At 42.1% G+C, this 16,581-nt stretch overlaps 8 protein-coding genes across 10 annotated transcripts in view; 4 read left to right on the forward strand and 4 right to left on the reverse strand.

Annotated features, from left to right (window-relative positions):
* LOC104761893 (RNA polymerase II C-terminal domain phosphatase-like 4) lies at nucleotides 12–1,927 on the forward strand (the record flags this gene model as incomplete). The annotated part of the gene is given in 5 exon segments (XM_019239820.1): nucleotides 12–24; nucleotides 118–407; nucleotides 479–664; nucleotides 752–1,033; nucleotides 1,693–1,927. Coding segments are annotated over 5 exon segments (861 nt in total), but the record flags the coding sequence as incomplete, so codon positions are not given.
* On the forward strand, nucleotides 2,065–3,067 carry LOC104761895 (cytochrome c oxidase assembly factor 6). The gene is made up of 4 exons (XM_010485061.2): nucleotides 2,065–2,199; nucleotides 2,290–2,427; nucleotides 2,524–2,668; nucleotides 2,767–3,067. Exons 1-3 carry the CDS (start codon nucleotides 2,116–2,118, stop codon nucleotides 2,650–2,652), a joined length of 351 nt encoding a protein of 116 aa, XP_010483363.1. The 5' UTR covers nucleotides 2,065–2,115; the 3' UTR covers nucleotides 2,653–2,668; nucleotides 2,767–3,067.
* Nucleotides 3,148–4,882, reverse strand: LOC104761896 (transcription factor bHLH82). The gene is made up of 5 exons (XM_010485062.2): nucleotides 4,570–4,882; nucleotides 4,324–4,470; nucleotides 4,183–4,248; nucleotides 3,965–4,099; nucleotides 3,148–3,865 (listed from the first exon to the last, which is right to left on the reverse strand). The coding sequence occupies exons 1-5, from the start codon at nucleotides 4,807–4,809 to the stop codon at nucleotides 3,518–3,520; spliced, it is 936 nt and encodes a 311-aa protein (XP_010483364.1). The 5' UTR covers nucleotides 4,810–4,882; the 3' UTR covers nucleotides 3,148–3,517.
* Nucleotides 5,336–6,822, forward strand: LOC104761897 (protein RTF2 homolog). 2 transcript variants are annotated; one of them, XM_019240485.1, is made up of 2 exons: nucleotides 5,336–6,420; nucleotides 6,451–6,766. In XM_019240485.1, the coding sequence occupies exons 1-2, from the start codon at nucleotides 5,437–5,439 to the stop codon at nucleotides 6,640–6,642; spliced, it is 1,176 nt and encodes a 391-aa protein (XP_019096030.1). In that variant the 5' UTR covers nucleotides 5,336–5,436; the 3' UTR covers nucleotides 6,643–6,766. The 2 variants fall into 2 exon arrangements, with proteins under 2 accessions (XP_019096030.1, XP_010483365.1); XM_010485063.2 differs by having other exon boundaries at nucleotides 5,336–6,822.
* Nucleotides 6,812–8,580, reverse strand: LOC104761898 (trafficking protein particle complex subunit 5-like). Of its 2 annotated transcripts, XM_010485065.1 has the most exons (8): nucleotides 8,376–8,580; nucleotides 8,010–8,098; nucleotides 7,863–7,926; nucleotides 7,656–7,733; nucleotides 7,485–7,561; nucleotides 7,337–7,403; nucleotides 7,143–7,250; nucleotides 6,812–7,035 (listed from the first exon to the last, which is right to left on the reverse strand). In XM_010485065.1, exons 1-8 carry the CDS (start codon nucleotides 8,445–8,447, stop codon nucleotides 7,003–7,005), a joined length of 588 nt encoding a protein of 195 aa, XP_010483367.1. In that variant the 5' UTR covers nucleotides 8,448–8,580; the 3' UTR covers nucleotides 6,812–7,002. The 2 variants fall into 2 exon arrangements, with proteins under 2 accessions (XP_010483367.1, XP_019096031.1); XM_019240486.1 differs by lacking the exon at nucleotides 8,376–8,580 and having other exon boundaries at nucleotides 6,825–7,035; nucleotides 7,656–7,791; nucleotides 8,010–8,037.
* LOC104761899 (FIP1[V]-like protein) lies at nucleotides 8,736–14,242 on the forward strand. Its single transcript, XM_010485066.2, has 8 exons — nucleotides 8,736–9,655; nucleotides 10,209–10,435; nucleotides 10,582–10,708; nucleotides 10,790–10,858; nucleotides 10,978–11,118; nucleotides 11,267–11,368; nucleotides 11,470–13,089; nucleotides 13,286–14,242. Exons 1-8 carry the CDS (start codon nucleotides 8,834–8,836, stop codon nucleotides 13,826–13,828), a joined length of 3,651 nt encoding a protein of 1,216 aa, XP_010483368.1. The 5' UTR covers nucleotides 8,736–8,833; the 3' UTR covers nucleotides 13,829–14,242.
* LOC104761900 (glycerophosphodiester phosphodiesterase GDPDL6-like) lies at nucleotides 14,345–16,572 on the reverse strand. Its single transcript, XM_010485067.1, has 5 exons — nucleotides 16,164–16,572; nucleotides 15,741–16,061; nucleotides 15,521–15,660; nucleotides 14,963–15,446; nucleotides 14,345–14,885 (listed from the first exon to the last, which is right to left on the reverse strand). The coding sequence occupies exons 1-5, from the start codon at nucleotides 16,543–16,545 to the stop codon at nucleotides 14,584–14,586; spliced, it is 1,629 nt and encodes a 542-aa protein (XP_010483369.1). The 5' UTR covers nucleotides 16,546–16,572; the 3' UTR covers nucleotides 14,345–14,583.
* LOC104763551 (glycerophosphodiester phosphodiesterase GDPDL7-like) overlaps nucleotides 16,548–16,581 on the reverse strand; it is a 2,954-nt gene continuing 2,920 nt past the window's right edge. Inside the window, exon 7 of the mRNA XM_010486909.2 lies at nucleotides 16,548–16,552. Coding sequence (XP_010485211.1) covers nucleotides 16,548–16,552 — 5 coding nt within the window. The remainder of the gene's footprint in view (nucleotides 16,553–16,581) is intronic.

Genomic DNA, 16,581 nt, shown 5'->3' on the forward strand with positions numbered 1-16,581 from the left:
ATAGCCATACTCATTCTCTTCAAGGTGACATACTCTGCTACATTGTTTTGCTTTTCTTCAAATGGTTGTATGTGTTGTATTTCTAACAATTTTTGGATTTTTGTTTGAAAATCTCAGATGTTTCCGGAGGTAGTCTTTTCAGGATGGAATTTATGCACATGATGACCAAACTGAGGCCGTTTGTTCAGTCATTTCTAAAAGAAGCCAGTGAGATGTTTGTGATGTACATATACACAATGGGAGATAGGCCATATGCGCGACAGATGGCGAAGCTACTGGACCCCAAAGGAGAGTACTTTGGTGATCGGATCATTTCTCGGGATGACGGCACGGTGAGACATCAAAAGAGTCTAGATGTGGTGCTTGGACAAGAAAGTGCTGTTCTGATTCTTGACGATACAGAGAATGTAAGTATGTTGTGTAATTTGTCATTGTTTCATGTAACTTGTAATCATGTTATACTTGGTTGGACGCACAGGCGTGGCCAAATCACAAGGACAATTTGATCGTGACAGAGAGGTATCACTTTTTCGCTTCGAGCTGCAGACAGTTTGATCACAAATACAAGTCTCTGTCGGAGTTGAAGAGCGATGAGAGTGAACCCGATGGAGCACTTGCAACTGTCCTGAAAGTCATAAAACAAGCACATGCTCTTTTCTTTGAGGTATGCCCATATATATACACACTGAATCTTAAGAAAACTTGTCTTTTGCCTAGTTGGGGTTTTTGATTATTATTCGTTTTTTTTCAGAATGTGGATGAAGACATATCTAATAAAGATGTTAGGTTGATGCTGAAACAAGTGCGTAAAGAGATACTTAAAGGATGTAAAGTAGTGTTCAGTCGGGTGTTCCCAACCAAGGCAAAGCCAGAAGATCACCCTCTGTGGAAAATGGCTGAGGAACTGGGAGCAACCTGCGCAACTGAAGTCGATGCTTCAGTGACACACGTGGTAGCTATGGAGATGGGAACAGAGAAGGCACGTTGGGCTGTGAGAGAGAAGAAGTTTGTGGTGCATAGAGGATGGATAGATNGTGCTGTTCTGATTCTTGACGATACAGAGAATGTAAGTATGTTGTGTAATTTGTCATTGTTTCATGTAACTTGTAATCATGTTATACTTGGTTGGACGCACAGGCGTGGCCAAATCACAAGGACAATTTGATCGTGACAGAGAGGTATCACTTTTTCGCTTCGAGCTGCAGACAGTTTGATCACAAATACAAGTCTCTGTCGGAGTTGAAGAGCGATGAGAGTGAACCCGATGGAGCACTTGCAACTGTCCTGAAAGTCATAAAACAAGCACATGCTCTTTTCTTTGAGGTATGCCCATATATATACACACTGAATCTTAAGAAAACTTGTCTTTTGCCTAGTTGGGGTTTTTGATTATTATTCGTTTTTTTTCAGAATGTGGATGAAGACATATCTAATAAAGATGTTAGGTTGATGCTGAAACAAGTGCGTAAAGAGATACTTAAAGGATGTAAAGTAGTGTTCAGTCGGGTGTTCCCAACCAAGGCAAAGCCAGAAGATCACCCTCTGTGGAAAATGGCTGAGGAACTGGGAGCAACCTGCGCAACTGAAGTCGATGCTTCAGTGACACACGTGGTAGCTATGGAGATGGGAACAGAGAAGGCACGTTGGGCTGTGAGAGAGAAGAAGTTTGTAGTGCATAGAGGATGGATAGATGCAGCTAACTACCTGTGGAAGAAGCAGCCAGAAGAGAACTTCAGTTTAGAGCAGCTCAAGAAGCAACAAGGAACAACGGAAGAAGAGTGATGATATATGTAACCAATGAGAAAGAAGAAGTGATAAACTTTGTTGTTTAATTGATTATGAAGTAAAGTTTTGTAACCTTAGTACATTTGTATCTCTGATCTTTTTGATATTCCAACCAAGATACTAATTTTTGAATGATACGAAATCTCTTCTGTTGTTTCATTGGCTTCGTCTATGCTTGTTTGACAAGGTGTGTGTTATTATCTGCCGACTACTTTGTTGGGCCGGGCATAAATGGGCCGTATATTAATGTCCGTCGTCTAGTTTTATTTGTTTTGTTTGGTGTTTATTTGGCTCTGTTTCTGTTTCCCCGTCGTGTTCGCTCGCGTAGACATGGCTGTGGATACTTACGCGTCGTCGAACCCTAATGAGGTTCATGAGGATGTTCTTCAGAAAGCTAGAGATGCTTGCTACAAGGTCTGTCTTTCCTATTTCTCTCTGTGATTCTGATTCTGATTCAGTGATTAGGGTATAAATGGTTGGGGAGTGATCCTTTGATTGTGGCAGGCCAGAGATGCTTTTTACTCTTGTCTTGAAAAGGAATCTGGTAAAAAGCCAACTGAAATCGCGACCGTGGGTCTTCTCTACCCGAAGGAGTGTAGCAATTCTAGAACCCAATTCGTCAACAACTGTCGCTCCTCTTGGGTTACTACTCTCTCTTTCTTTCAATTAGTTTGCAAATTTCTTCAATTTGGGATTTTTTTTTTTTGATTTTAATGGAAGGAGTGGGGAGTTTTGCAGGTGAAGCATTTCGATAGGGAGTACTGTAGGAACAAGAGAGTTCAAAGGCTGTTGGATGATGGAGATGAGAGGAAAGGTCCAATGTCACTTCCTCAGCCTTACACTTTCAAGCCTTCTCCTTCAACTTAGTTTCCTTCCTTTCCTGGTACTTTGTTGAATTCTTACTCAATCTATCTTTTTTTGACTTCAATCTCTGATTCTTCTTTAATTTGTCTTATCTTTGCATACTTCTTCCCTTCTCAGGTGTTAAGGAGTCTATGTTGAGGAAGAAGATTTACAATGGCCAAATACTGTTTCTGAATCATGAGAGTTATTTTCTTTGCCTATAGTTTTAGATCGTATTTGACTTGTAAGCCTTTTAACATGGGAATCAAGTGTGGCTCATTTGAATTCAAGAACCTGATTGTTTGCTTTTTGTGTCTATTGCCAAAAACGTTTGTTGATCAATCTGCAAGCATCTAGTATACAATATGCTGAGGTTTATATTTACATATGTAGTACCTGATTGTTTGGTTGTTGAGCTATTGAAGCAGTTAGTTATAGACTTGATTTGTTCATCAGTGTTCCTGAAACTTTTGGAATTTTAGGAGTGTTTGTGTGCTTTCCTCTGCATCTAATGGACAAAGGTTTAATTCACAGTTTTCGTATCCAAAAATAGCCGGGCCGATTCAAGAATTTGGGCCTATCTATAGTTAGTTAGTTATGAGAGAGTGGAAGCTCCAACTTGGATATATTATACTGGTTCCACGATTGAGCAAAAACACTGTTACATAACACGTTGACACAACGATTTGGGAAGGTAGTGGGACGCATGTCTCTTACTTTACGGTCCCACCATCCCTACACGTATACGAGTGTTCTGTCTTGTCGGTTATGTTCTTTGTGTAATTGTTTTTATATTATTTTTTCTTAACAGTGAAAATAGTAAAATGATTTGGATATGAATGTTTGACTTAAACTGAGAAAGATGAAACACATGAGTATCCTCTATGGTTCAGGCCTTGGAGGCAGCAGATACATCATCCATAGTCGAGGAGGCTTCAGGTGCAGCAACTGCTGCTGCTACATTTGCATCCTCTGCTGCGACGGGAGTGGAGATGGGGTGGAAGAGAGATCCACGAGAGTGAGTGCTTGAGGATGATATCGCGGTTGCTAGAGAGATGGGCATCAAGCAAAGCCCCTTCCCTTGAAGGTACTGCATTGCTGATCCCATGTCTTCTTCCATCAGTTTTGCTACCCTCTGTTCTGTTGACCTTAAGCTCTCATTGGATGATCCTGTCGCGTTTCCATTCCCGTTTACGCCATTGCAAGGTGCAGTGAGGGCGTTGAGCCTCCCTCCTGCCTACATTACCAAAAACCATGACGATGATGATTATGAATGATGATTTGGTAATTCCACTATAGACAGATATAGAAAGCCATAAGGGACTAAGAAATTGACCTCGGCGGAGAGACCATTGAGGCGTGGACCAACTGCACCTGCACCTCCCAATCTGCTCATGCTTAGTACTTTGACTTGAAGCTGAAGGAACCTAACATACTCGATGATCTCATCCAACATTGATGCCTTATCCGTCTGGATCGCATCATCAACCAATTCAGTTATCATGCTAGATCCAGGACAAGAGTCATATTAAATCAGGTCAGAAAAATGAGTACCTTGTTGGTGTTAGGAACCAGTTCTTGAAGAGACTTCATACGCTCTGCAATGCGTTCCCTCCTTAGCTGTTCAAAACCAAACAATTAAAAACACAAAATTAGAGAAGAAACGAGATGGGGAGGAAGTGAATAGTGAGATACCCGCTCAGCAATGCTGTGAGGATCGGTGGCTTGGCCTCTCCTTGCTCGCACCCTTGGCTTTTGACGAGCAACAGGTGCGCTGGTGGTCGAGACGGTCCCTTGTGCTTGTAACCCATCTTGGCTGCCAATTGTTGGACCACCTGACTCCTACAATTGACAAAAACAAGAACAACACAAAAGGATCAGAAACATTCATAGGTTTTGGAGTACTGATCATGTATGGATCAATGTGATATAGTTTGGTACCTGAGGGTGATGGAACTGGTCAGGGAAAGGGGTGTCGACGGAGAGAGCGTGGAAGAGAGAGTTTGGTGGCGGAGGAGGAGGAGGAAGAGATGGATCCCAGCAAGGAGGGAGAGAAGAGAGCATAGACATGGAATCAAGAAAAAAGTCATTGTTTTGGTTTATGAACTCTCCCTTTCCTTCTCCATTCCCATTCTCCATCTCTTCTTCTTCTTCTGTCGTCTTCCTCTGTTCCCTCCCCATTTTTATTCTTTTCAAAAAATTTTGATTTCTAATTTTTTAATTTACTGGCCGTTTCATTTATCCTCTTTTAATATTTTACTCTCAATAAATAAATATATATTTTATATTAATATGTGTCTCGAATCTCTTAAATAGTTATCTTACTAAAGTCGTATACGTCGCCGGCCTCTTTGTATATTTGTTTTTTTATTTGCTGTTAATTATCCTAAAATCCAATTCTCTATTTAATCGAATCTGTTATTCTATACAATCCATTTTTTTTTGTTTTCCATTTCTTTCAAACTTTTTAATTTTAATATCTTGAAAACACTTCGCCCTTTCGAATATTTAATTGCATTAAACATACTTTAAAAACAAATGTATGCAAAAAAAACAAAAAACAAAAAACAAAAATTATAACAGAATGAGAGAAACATCCCGAACTAAATGATAGGCCCAACCTATACAGAGAAATTATTTGGCCCAACAAGATTGAAATAGCCCACTTCATTCCAGCTGTATAATATAAAATTTCTTAAATTATCTCTCTTTTCCACATTGTCTTTCTCTTCGATCCCTGAAAACAAAAATCAAAACACCGACCTAAATTGATCGGAAACCTAGAGGTCTTCGTATTGCACAGCCACCATGATGCACAGCCGGCGCCAGATCTTAGTTAAATCCCCAGACTTTAATCGGACCATCGCTCTCCAATTGGATCCGGCGCAATCTGTATTAACTCTTTCGGGTATCACTTCTTTACTCGAATCGTCGTCGTCGCATCGTAATTCGTTATCGGATTTTTGCGTTGCTCTAGATGGGAAGCTTTTGAATGGCTCTACACGGATCCAAGTATCTAAGCTTCCTTCTTTCTCCATGCTCACTCTTTACCCTCGCCTCCGTGGAGGTGGAGGAGATGGCGGTGCGACGGGAGCCGAGTCTCGTGATTGTTACCTCAATATGTACGCCGAGAAGAAACCTGACAAGGTTGATCGGAATGAGCAGAGGCTCTCTAAATGGTTGAATTGTGCTTTGTCTAACGAACCTTTGGCTGAGCCTTGCGTGATTGATCTCCTCGGGAACTTGTTTAATAAAGAAGCTTTAGTTCATGCTCTGTTGTCTAAGAGGGTGCCTAAGCAATTCTCACACATTGAGGGTTTGAAAGATATGGTGAATATCAAGCTTACACCTGTTGCTGGTTCTGATGGATCATCGCAAGATACCACTAGTTCCCAGTTTCAGTGTCCGGTCTCAGGTCTTGAATTCAATGGAAAGTACAAGTTTTTCGCTTTGAGGCGATGCGCACATGTGATGAGTTCGAAGGCGTTGAAGGAAGTGAAGTCTTCTTCGTGTTTGGTGTGTCACGCGGATGTCAAAGAGTCTGATAAGATTGTGATCAACGGTACAGAGGAGGAAGTGAGCTCGTTGAGGGAGAAGATGGAGGAGGAGAAAGCAAAGCTGAGAGAGAAGAAAGCAAAGCTGAGAGAGGAGAAGGCAAAGCTGAGAGAGATGAAAGGTGTCTCAAATAAGAGCCAGAACGGCACTGCTGTGGTGGCTGATACAGGAGCAAAGGTCGCAAAGATGGCTGATACAGGAGCTAAGGTTGCAAAGATGGCTGATACAGGAGCAAAGGTTGCAAAGATGGCTGATACAGGAGCAAAGGTCGCAAAGAGACAGATGGATGATGGGAATGTCAATGGCAATGGTATTACTGTGAAGAAATTCAAAGCGGCCGATAAAGTTCCGGTTAATGCTACCAAGGAAGTCTACGCTTCTCTCTTTACTTCCTCCAAGAAGAAGTCTGATTTCAGGGAGACTTACTCTTGCAGGTCTCTCCCTCTCGGTAGGAACTGATTTGTCGAAACAATGTTGTTTACCTACTTGCTTTCTTCATTTGCTCTGTGATCTTTGTTCTGGTTATATTGATGTATCAACTTTCTATGTAATTTCGTCACTGGATTTTATAATGTTTCTCTTATTAGCTATTGGGAGAAAACATAACCATGTTTGCTTCCATCAACGGTGCTAAAACTAGGAATTTTGTATCATAAGCTGCAATTATAACAAGAGGGTATGTATGTTGTTTACAATCAATTCACGGACATGGCTTTGCAGCTCTAATCAAAATGTTGTAATCATCCAAAAACAGACAGCAGATTTGCACAAGCAGTTCACGAAAAGCCACAACTCAGTGACATAAAGACTAAAGAGCTCTCATTGGCTTAGCCGTGCCTCTCTTTTAAGCACCTGCGCAGCATGGATGTAAAGAAAGTAAATCAACTGGCAAGATTAAGGTTCTCCCAAAGAAGGTAAAACAACTGTCAGGAAAAGAGAGGAATGTAGGCATTATTAACCTCATCAGCAAACTTGATCAAAATGGTAGTCCGAGGACGTTGTTGTCCTTCAATGGGTACAAAATGAGCCGTTACCACAGCAGGAAACCCTGCGTTATCCAGAACTCCCTGCATAGAGGAAACCGTGGCTTTCTCATTCTTCTCTTCCTCTACCAATTAGATTTAAACCCCCTATTCATGAAGGGAGCACTCACCTTCACTATGCCGGCAACAAATGCCCCGCAGTTGAATGTTCCCATGTCTTTTGGAATCGAAATGAACCTACAATTTCAGATTTGTTATCAATTCCCTTGACCAAAAACAACTGACTATCTCTGACTATAGAGCTGGAGCAATCTATACCTGTTCACGAGAAGCTCTTTTTCACTTATCATATACTCATCTTCATGTTCTGTTCCCTTTTCAAGTGAATCAGCAACCTATGGCATATTCGATAAGGGCGAGTCAGAATCCATAAACAGGTATATACATGGAAAGGTTCAACAGCTAATTCAATTTGAAAGCACCCCTCACCTTTCCAAACAACACCTTCCACACTGTACTGTGAACGAAAGATAGAATTCCTAGTAACCGCGTCTCTCTTCGGTTGCCCTGAAACAATGAAACAATATATCCAATAAGACAAAACGACATTGAACTCCTTACAGCTCTTGCATGAACAAAACTTATAAGAAAGGAAAAATATACAAGTATCAGACTTTTTGGTAAAACACAACATACCTTCTCCCGGTTGCAAAGGAGCTCCAGAACTCGAGATCCAACTGCATACCCAGCATCCTCTAGTCTAAGAGACATCGAAAACACATTGTAGGGAGATGTGATGTGAATGATTCAGACTAAAAATACTAAGCAACCCAACCAGCTCACCTTCTCTCAAGTTCAGCTATATTGTCAACCTGGGTTTGATTGTACTGAACAAGCTCCGAGAATAAAAAAGCAAATGCGGTCAAGCTCACCTGCAACACAATTACAATTCCAAAAAAACAACTAAATTTTCAGAACATACTCGAAATCGAATGATCAAGCACACAATAAAGAGATCAAAAGCCGAGAGAGAGAGAGAGGGATTTGAATCGAATACCCATCACAGCTATTAGATCCGGATCCAAATCGAAACAATGTTCTCAATTCCCATACTCGGCTCATTCTCAAATTTTATCAAGATGCAATTTTGATAGCAAAGGGTCCGAAATTGGAAGAGAAAAAGTGGATCTACCGGAGCAAAAAAGTTACCTCTTGTTTGCCTTTACTGAGAGGCTTGTCAAGCACGTTGGAGTACTGCTTCATCTTCCCAACTCCGATCATCTTTCTTCTTAAATTTTCAGGCAAGAACGAGCAGCCCAGAACCCTAAAGACAGAACCTTTCCGGTGAAAGTTTTTTTGCCGGTAAGAAGAATCTCAAAGATGTGCTTTTGTTTTTATTTTTTCAACCTTGGTTTGTCTTCGGTTTGNAAAAAAAAAAAAAAAAAAAAAAAAAAAGAGTTACCAATATTTTAATGATATTTAATAATCGCATTAAAATCCTAATCTGGGTAGGAAAAGTAAAAAAGTAAAATAAGTAAATAAATAAAAAGGCGATGATAAAAAGGAGGAGCCGAGACCTTGAGAGAAGAAAGCCCTTAGCTTAGAGCTTCCTTCACCGTCTCTCTCTCTTTCATTCGAAATCCGCGTTCAATCTATATCACACTCCAATGGACGAAGACGACGAGTTCGGAGATCTATATTCCGACGTTCTCCAGCCGTTTCAACCTCCCGTTGTTCTTCCTCCTCCTCCGCCTCCTCTTCTTCCTCACCGTTCAATCGACCTTAACCTCCGATCCCAAGATCAAGATGTCGCGGAAGCGAATTCAGCTCCAGTCTCTAGGGTTTCGAACAACGATGCTTTCAAATTATCATCATCCATCACTCTCTCTCACGACACCACGACGACGACGTCTCGTCCTCAAGCAATTGGCGACGGCGGCGGAGACGATAAGGACATGAGCTTTGATATCGAAGAACCCGAGGCCGATTCCACGCCTACGATTCCTGGTCTTTTCGTTTCCGCTTCTGAACCTGGTTTGTCTACTACAGATCGAGGCGTTTCTCAAGTTACGACAAGGATTGAGCAGGTTGGTGGTGGCGGCGGCGGCGGCGGAGATGGAGGATATGGAGGACAAGGAGAAGGAGATGATTGGGATAGCGACAGTGAAGATGATTTGCAGATAGTGTTGAATGCGAGTAATCGCAACGTCATGATCGGAGGAGCTGATAGAAGATCAAGAATGGGAGACAACGAAGATGACGATGATGAAGATGATGATGAAGACCCACTTGTTATAGTGGCTGACACGGATCCTAATCAACCTATGGAGGAGCAGCTTTGGGGAGAAGATGGTCTGCAAGGCGTTGAAGGAGATGGCAAAGATGGAGGAGAAGCTGGTAAAGGGACTGGACCTGGAGGTGCTACTGGACCGCCTAAAGCTGGATATAGCAGTCATGGGTATCATCATCCGTTTCATTCTCAGTTTAAGGTCAGTGTCGATGCAACACTGTTGTCACTGGTCAGATTACTTAGTAGTAGCTCGGGTTCTTGTCCTGACCCTGTTTTAGTTTTCTTTAATTACGTGTGCATATATTATCCTTTGTACTTGTACCTAAACCAGAATGCAATGCAGAGTGTGTTAATCAAAGAGAAATTGGAGTCTGCTTCTAGATCTTGACATAACCATCTCTTTACTTGTTTACCAAAAGCTGGGTGTTTGGTCATAAAATTAAGAATGTGAAAAGGGAGATTATATAACCTAATCACTTCCTCTCGTCTATATGGCTATCCTACACCACCATCAATTACGCTGTTCAAGAGTTTTTTTTTTTTTTTGTTTGAAAATTCCTTACAGTTAGTAATTGAAGAAGACGAAGAATAACAACTTCTTGAGACCCTAACTGACTTTATTATGAAGCCAACATCACATCAAAGATTTTATGTTTTCTTTTTGATTAGTCATACCAAAGTTACGAGTATTGAAACCGAAACAATAAGGGTCGTATTAATTTACTTGACATATACATATCTTTCTCTTGCAGTATGTAAGACCAGGGGCAGCCCCTATTCCTGGAGGTGCTCCACCTACTGGTGGGATCACAGGTCAAGTTCGTCCACCCGCCAACCTTGGTCCTATGGTTGGTCGTGGCAGAGGAGATTGGCGTCCACTGGTAATGAGGAATGCTTCTGCTGCACAGAAAGGCTTCCACCAGTCTTGGGGTGGTAATACAGCTGGGCGGGGACTGGACTTTACTCTTCCCTCTCACAAGTACCTTTTTTATCTGTTCGGACTAATATACATATGCATATCAATCTATTTTACTTATTTGTTCTCTGACGTTGGATTGTACCAAGTTTTTATTTGTGCAGATCTTTATTTCTTTTATTTGATGTCTACTCTTTTGTTTTTTTTAGGACTATATTTGAGGTCGACATAGAGAGTTTCGAGGAAAAGCCTTGGAGATATCCAGGAGTTGAAATGACAGACTACTTCAACTTTGGACTAAATGAGGAGAGCTGGAAAGATTATTGCCAACAGCTGGTAATTAATAATAACTGTGTTTCATACCCTTATGTCAGCAGATTAAGAGCACTATGATGAGCATCTTTTAATTTCATACAGGACCAACACCGTATAGAGACCACGATGCAAAGCAGAATACGTGTTTATGAAAGCGGTAGAACGGATCAGGTAAAGTGGATCTTGGCATTTGTTGTGGCGCTTACAAGTTGATTATTCTTCTCAGACAGACGATATTTTGTCTACATCAGATACAATGCATTCCTAATCAATCTTTTGTACAATGACAGGGTTATGATCCAGATCTACCCCCAGAGTTAGCTGCAGCAACGGGAGCGCAGGGTGTTCCTGTTGATTCTTCAAATGTAGTGAAGCCAGACTCAGTTCAAGGCGATTCAGCTAAAGTGCCAGCCAATGTTCGACCTTCACTAGTATGTTTTCTCCTTCCTTTCCTCTCATTGTTAAGTAGCCTTGTCAATATGTGGTTCATTATATTGTACAGAACAGCTGTAACACCTGAACATTTTGCTTGTCAGTTTTTAAATCTTGAGTGTATTTTTTGAATTTGCTTTCTCACAGCCCCCTGGAAGACCTATACCTGTGGAAACTGGTTCTGGTGAACGTCTGCCATCCATTGATACGCGGGCTCCTCGAATGCGGGATCTAGATGCTATCATTGAGGTTGAACATGCTTCAAATTTGTCTTGATTTTGGTTTACTTGCGAGGCATCTTTGCATGCTGTATTCTGACTGCTACTAACTGATAATGATTATGCTGCCAGATTGTATGTCACGATCCGCATGAGGATGAGCCCTCAGGTGAAAATGGTGCAGATCAAGCTGATAGTAGCCTTCCTGGAGAAAATGTCCCAGTTGAGACTAGTTATGTTCAGAGCCGGAGATCTGACTCGGAATCTGCTGAACGTAGTCCTGCCCAGGATGAGTCACGTAAAGATCTTCCCACAAAGCAAGACGATGAGATCTCTAGAAGCACGGATGATAGTGGTCAGAGTTTTCGTTCATCGTCTCCTGTTGGAGACAGAGGCACAAGGTCATCAAGTGTTGATCGTGAAGATGTGGGAGGTGAAGTTGGCAAAGATGCTGAGATGGAGGAGGCGCATAAAATGAGTTCTATAGTTCCTCAGTCAGCAGTTCAAGAAGATGATGTAGGGGAATCAAAGACGGAGAGAAGTAGTGAAAGCAGCAAAGCAAGATCTGGAAATCATAGAGATTATCAGCGATTAAAGGATGGTGCAGAAGAGGAAGTTATTCAAGATAAGCATTATGCTCGACCAGCTAACAATAGGAAACATCACGATAACAATGCACCACATCAGAATAGAAAGAATCCAGACAGAGGGAAGGAAATGGAAAGAACACGAGCGGCGAGCAAAGGTGGTAGAGAGAATTCTAATCCCCACATGGAGGTTGATTCTAGTTATATGTACTCAATTCCAAATCGCGAGGATTTTGATAAAAGAAAAGAGCGAGATGTTGACGGCGGGGTCTGGCACAGGAAAGAGGATGACCCATATAGTAGAAGAGGTGGGGCTGAAGGATCTAGAAAAAAGGATCATGAAGATGATCTGGGCTCTAGACAGAGGAGTAAAATGCGAGATAATGACATACGCAGCAAAGATGACCATATTCCTTCCAGAAAGCATATGGATGATATTGCTAGAAATACTTATGAAGTGGATGATCACATTAGCAAGAGGAGGAAGGATGAAGAATACTTGAGAAGAAGCCGGCCTGAAAAAAATGAAATTTCATATGGTCAAAGAGAATCAATCAGCCGCTTGAAACGAGAACGTGATGATAGGTTGGAGCATCAAAAGAGAGATTTCCAACATAAAATCAGAGATGATTTTGACGACCACAGTTCTCTCAGGCACAGGGATGATTTCTATATGCAGAGAGATGGAAACGAGAGGTTGAGGGCGCGTGAGGATTTGGATAAATTGAAGCTAACACACGAGGATGGTTTATCAGCACGAGGAAGAGAGAGGCAGGTGGCTGTAAGGGCCCACAGAGGTTCAGAAGACCGATCATCTAGGATGAAGGATGAGTATAAAGTCTCTGACAAAGAGCATCTCACCAAAGATACAACAAGGCATACTAAACAGATTAAGAGAAGGGACTACGCTGGCGAAGAAAGTTCTTCCCATCATAGAGGATATGAAGACTTCTCTGCACGCGCAGACGACATTGTTAGCAATGAGAAGAAACCAAGGCAGGAGAGGACAGGTGCTAAAAGTGACAAGGTTATTGATACTTTGGATGGCCAGCGATTGCAAGACAGAAAACATAAAGATTCTAGACGAAAAATTAAAGAACAGCGAGAAGGCTCAGAATCATTGAGGAGCAAGCAAGGGGAGCAAAATGGCAATTCCGTAGTGACAGTATGCTCCACAGCCTATAATTTTATTTTTCTATTTTCATCCAAGTTTTGAAACTGAACACAACATGGTTATCGTGAATGCAAATATACCTTGTCAAGTTTTTTTGTTCTGTTGCCTAACTTACCTAAGATATCTCATGGTTTGATCACTTTTTTCTGTTTCACGGTCATACTGATGTTTCTTTCATTCCTTTCAGGGCTCAAAAGGAACCAGTGAAGCAAGGAATTGCAGGAGTGAGATCCCACAGCAGCCTAACGCCACCAAAAGACACAGGGAAAACGCATCCCCTGGTGATGAGCTACACGATTCAAAGAGAGGACGTACAAAATTGGAGCGTTGGGCAAGCCACAAAGAGAGAGATGATGCTGTCTCTGCCAAGTCATCATCCATTTCCACAAAACTTCAAGAGAACGAAAAAACTACTAATGGCCGGCTTAATGAACCTGTTCCTGGATCTATTGGCAAGAATCGGGATGTAACTGAAGAGAAAAGTGGTCATGACCTTGCAGAGACCAAAGATGGAAGCGAGAAGGGACCAGGAGACCGGCACTTGGACACGGTTGAGAAACTCAAGAAACGAAGTGAAAGGTTCAGGCTTCCGATGCCCACGGAGAAAGACACTACGGGAGTAAAGAGAATGGAGTCTGAGACGCTGCCCTCTGCAAAAATAGAAGGCCCTGTGGATTCAGAGGTGAAAGTGGAACGGCCAGCAAGGAAAAGACGGTGGACAAGTAGCTGAGAGTCATAAAGTGGAATTGAAATAAAAAGCGAGGAATAAGTGGCTCTCTTCGGCTTGGTTGAGGGACAGTTTGATTCTCCATGTAGCTTCCGATGCTTAAACAAATGACATGAGATTCTCCCATCCCACGGAGCAGTTGTGGCAGTAATGCGATGGAGGATCAATCTCAATGGAGATTAATTAGTAGACTAGGGAGAGTGTGTGTGGGAGGAGCTAAGTTGTGTAAGAATAGGGAGAGAATACGCATAAGGATGACTCGAGAGAATACTCTTGTAGTAGTTGATGTAACTTTTGTCAAAGATTATTGGTCTTTTAGTTTTGTTCTTATACTAAAGCGCCTCTGGCGAGGGCGAGAATATTTTAAACGAATACAAAACGGCACTGTATTATATATATAATGTAGTAATTTTGTTACTGTCTTGTAATCCTTTGACGACTTGATCATTGGTGTTTGCCTTTTTGCAAGTAAACAATGTCGAGAGAGCAAGAACTATGAGAGTAGAGAATGCATGGTGGAGAAGGTTTGTAAATAAAATATGAACGATTATAAAGATTCAAATCTCTATTGAAATCAAACATTCCTACGACAACAAAGAAATTTTACTTAGAGCTTTTGATCTATACCAACAAATCACTGTTTGCTGCATATTTTGGATAACATGAGTAAAACATAGATAGCTCAAATTGTGTCAGTTTGAATACGCTGAGGGCAAACATGTTATAGCCTATGAAGTTATATGGAGCGATCAATCTTATTAGGCAGCATAGAGGAGTCCGAAAGCCATCATTGCCAACAAGGAAAGACTGAGATTAGCAGCAGTGGCAACGGTGCCTGAAGGAGGAGGAGTATGTGGCTGACCTCCTACAGTTTCATTGGAGGAGGCCATGTTTGCAACCGGAGGCAGAGGCGGATCGATCACGTCTTTGGCATCAAGAGGCGGGTTTGGAGCACTTGCTGGTGGTTGTGCTTCCTTGTCTGCCACGGCCATTAGAGCGCCAGCTTCTGCAGGTAAGATTGCATAGGGCTGGTCTTTGTTTAAATCTGAGCATGGACTCCCTGCATTTGTGTCAAATATAATTGATCAGCTTTATCTTGGTGATATGTATATTGTTCTTGTAGAATTGTAAACTTACTCAAGTATCTGGTAGCGGTGGCAGGGAACTCTGTGATTACTCCATCAACGCCACTCCCTGCAATGAATGTTGCAAGTTCTACCGTAGGATCAGAGAAGTAGTCGAACGCTATGGAGATGTATTCGTTTCTTAGCACAGAGACGTAAACAGAGATATTCGCTTTGTGCATTTCCTCTACAACGTTAGTTTTTCCTGTGGCAAAGCTTTGGGAGACGGTGACGAGGGAAGTTCTCTTGAGATTGACAGCATCTGCGTGCTTCTTGATTTCTTCGATGGATGGTTTTGGAGCATCTCCAATCTCCTTGTCGATACTCAAGACTCTAGTGTAAGGAGGGACAGCCTCGAAACTAGATAAAACTGAACTGTCATCTGACTGAATCAAAACCTTTTGAGTAGATTGCTTGTCGAGTGTGGAATTGGTCAGAGCGGACTTCACTGCGTCTACGACTCCTAAGCCTTTCTTTGATGCTAAATAAGCAGCATTCTGTCAACAAACAAGGTGTTAGAGGAGCTTCCTTGTGTTAAGTAACAGAGCATTTGGAAGTTAAATATACTTGCCTCGATGTTTATCAAAACTCCGGTGACTGCCTTTGCTTTGCTGATTTCAAGAAAGTCAACAAGAGTCGTGAACTTCCCGGCGTTCTTGTTCGCAGGGTTTCTCAGGAATCCCGTGGAAGTGAAGGGGTTCTCGATTTGTGCTGGAGACAAAGAAAACCCAATCTTAGTGGTTTAGTTGAGACTTGAGAATGAGATAGTTTCAGATAAATTATTTTCTTACGCTTCACAGACTGGATCTCGGCCCATGTAAGATCAAAAGAGAAAATGCCATTGGTAGGCTGGACCTCAGGAACGCTGGTGGCTCGAGACATGAAAGTAGTCATGGCGGTGGTACTTGCTGTGAGGTCTGCAGAATCATGGCAGAAAGCAATTCCGTCTTTGGACATCTGGACAGAACAGTCAATCACGTCTGCTCCATCATTGACTGCTTTCTCGTAAGCCAGATCTGTGCAGCCTGGATAGTCCCCGCTTGCTCCATTATGAGTTATAACTAAGGCATTCCCTACTTTGGGGAGATTGCCCTTTTGGTGAGAAAAGCAAGCTGCAAGAACATAGACACATGAGGTGTTAGCTTCTTTCAGATAGTCAAATATCTGAGGTTTCATCTACATATGATGAGGGTATATATAGTAAGTCATCTCACTGATGGCTTGTGAGGCTGTTGGCGGGAAATCGGTGATGATGCCATCAACAGAGAACTGGCCGTTGTCTACAAACTGAAGATACTCAGCGGAGGGATCAAAGCTGTAGTTGAAGCTAGTGCGCATGTCATTAGCAAAACCAGAAGCATAGACCTCTAGACCAGCTTTGTGAGCATCAGCCACAAAGGTGGTGGCGGGCTTAAGGTACTTAGCTGTGTCAACGGGCCAAATGTAGTCTTTGGGGACAAGAACGCCTGAAGCAAAGGCCTTAATTGCTGCGAGGTTCTGTTGAAGCTCGCTGTATTTCTTGTTGGTGGTGGGTTCAATGGCCTCGGGGTCTTTGAACTCGAATATGAGCTTTGTCTTGGCTCTGCCTGCGTCCATCCCTATGCTCTTCAAGAAACCGATCTCCGGAGATGA

The sequence above is a fragment of the Camelina sativa genome, chromosome 18, assembly GCF_000633955.1.
Source record: "Camelina sativa cultivar DH55 chromosome 18, Cs, whole genome shotgun sequence".
Taxonomy (NCBI): domain Eukaryota; kingdom Viridiplantae; phylum Streptophyta; class Magnoliopsida; order Brassicales; family Brassicaceae; genus Camelina; species Camelina sativa.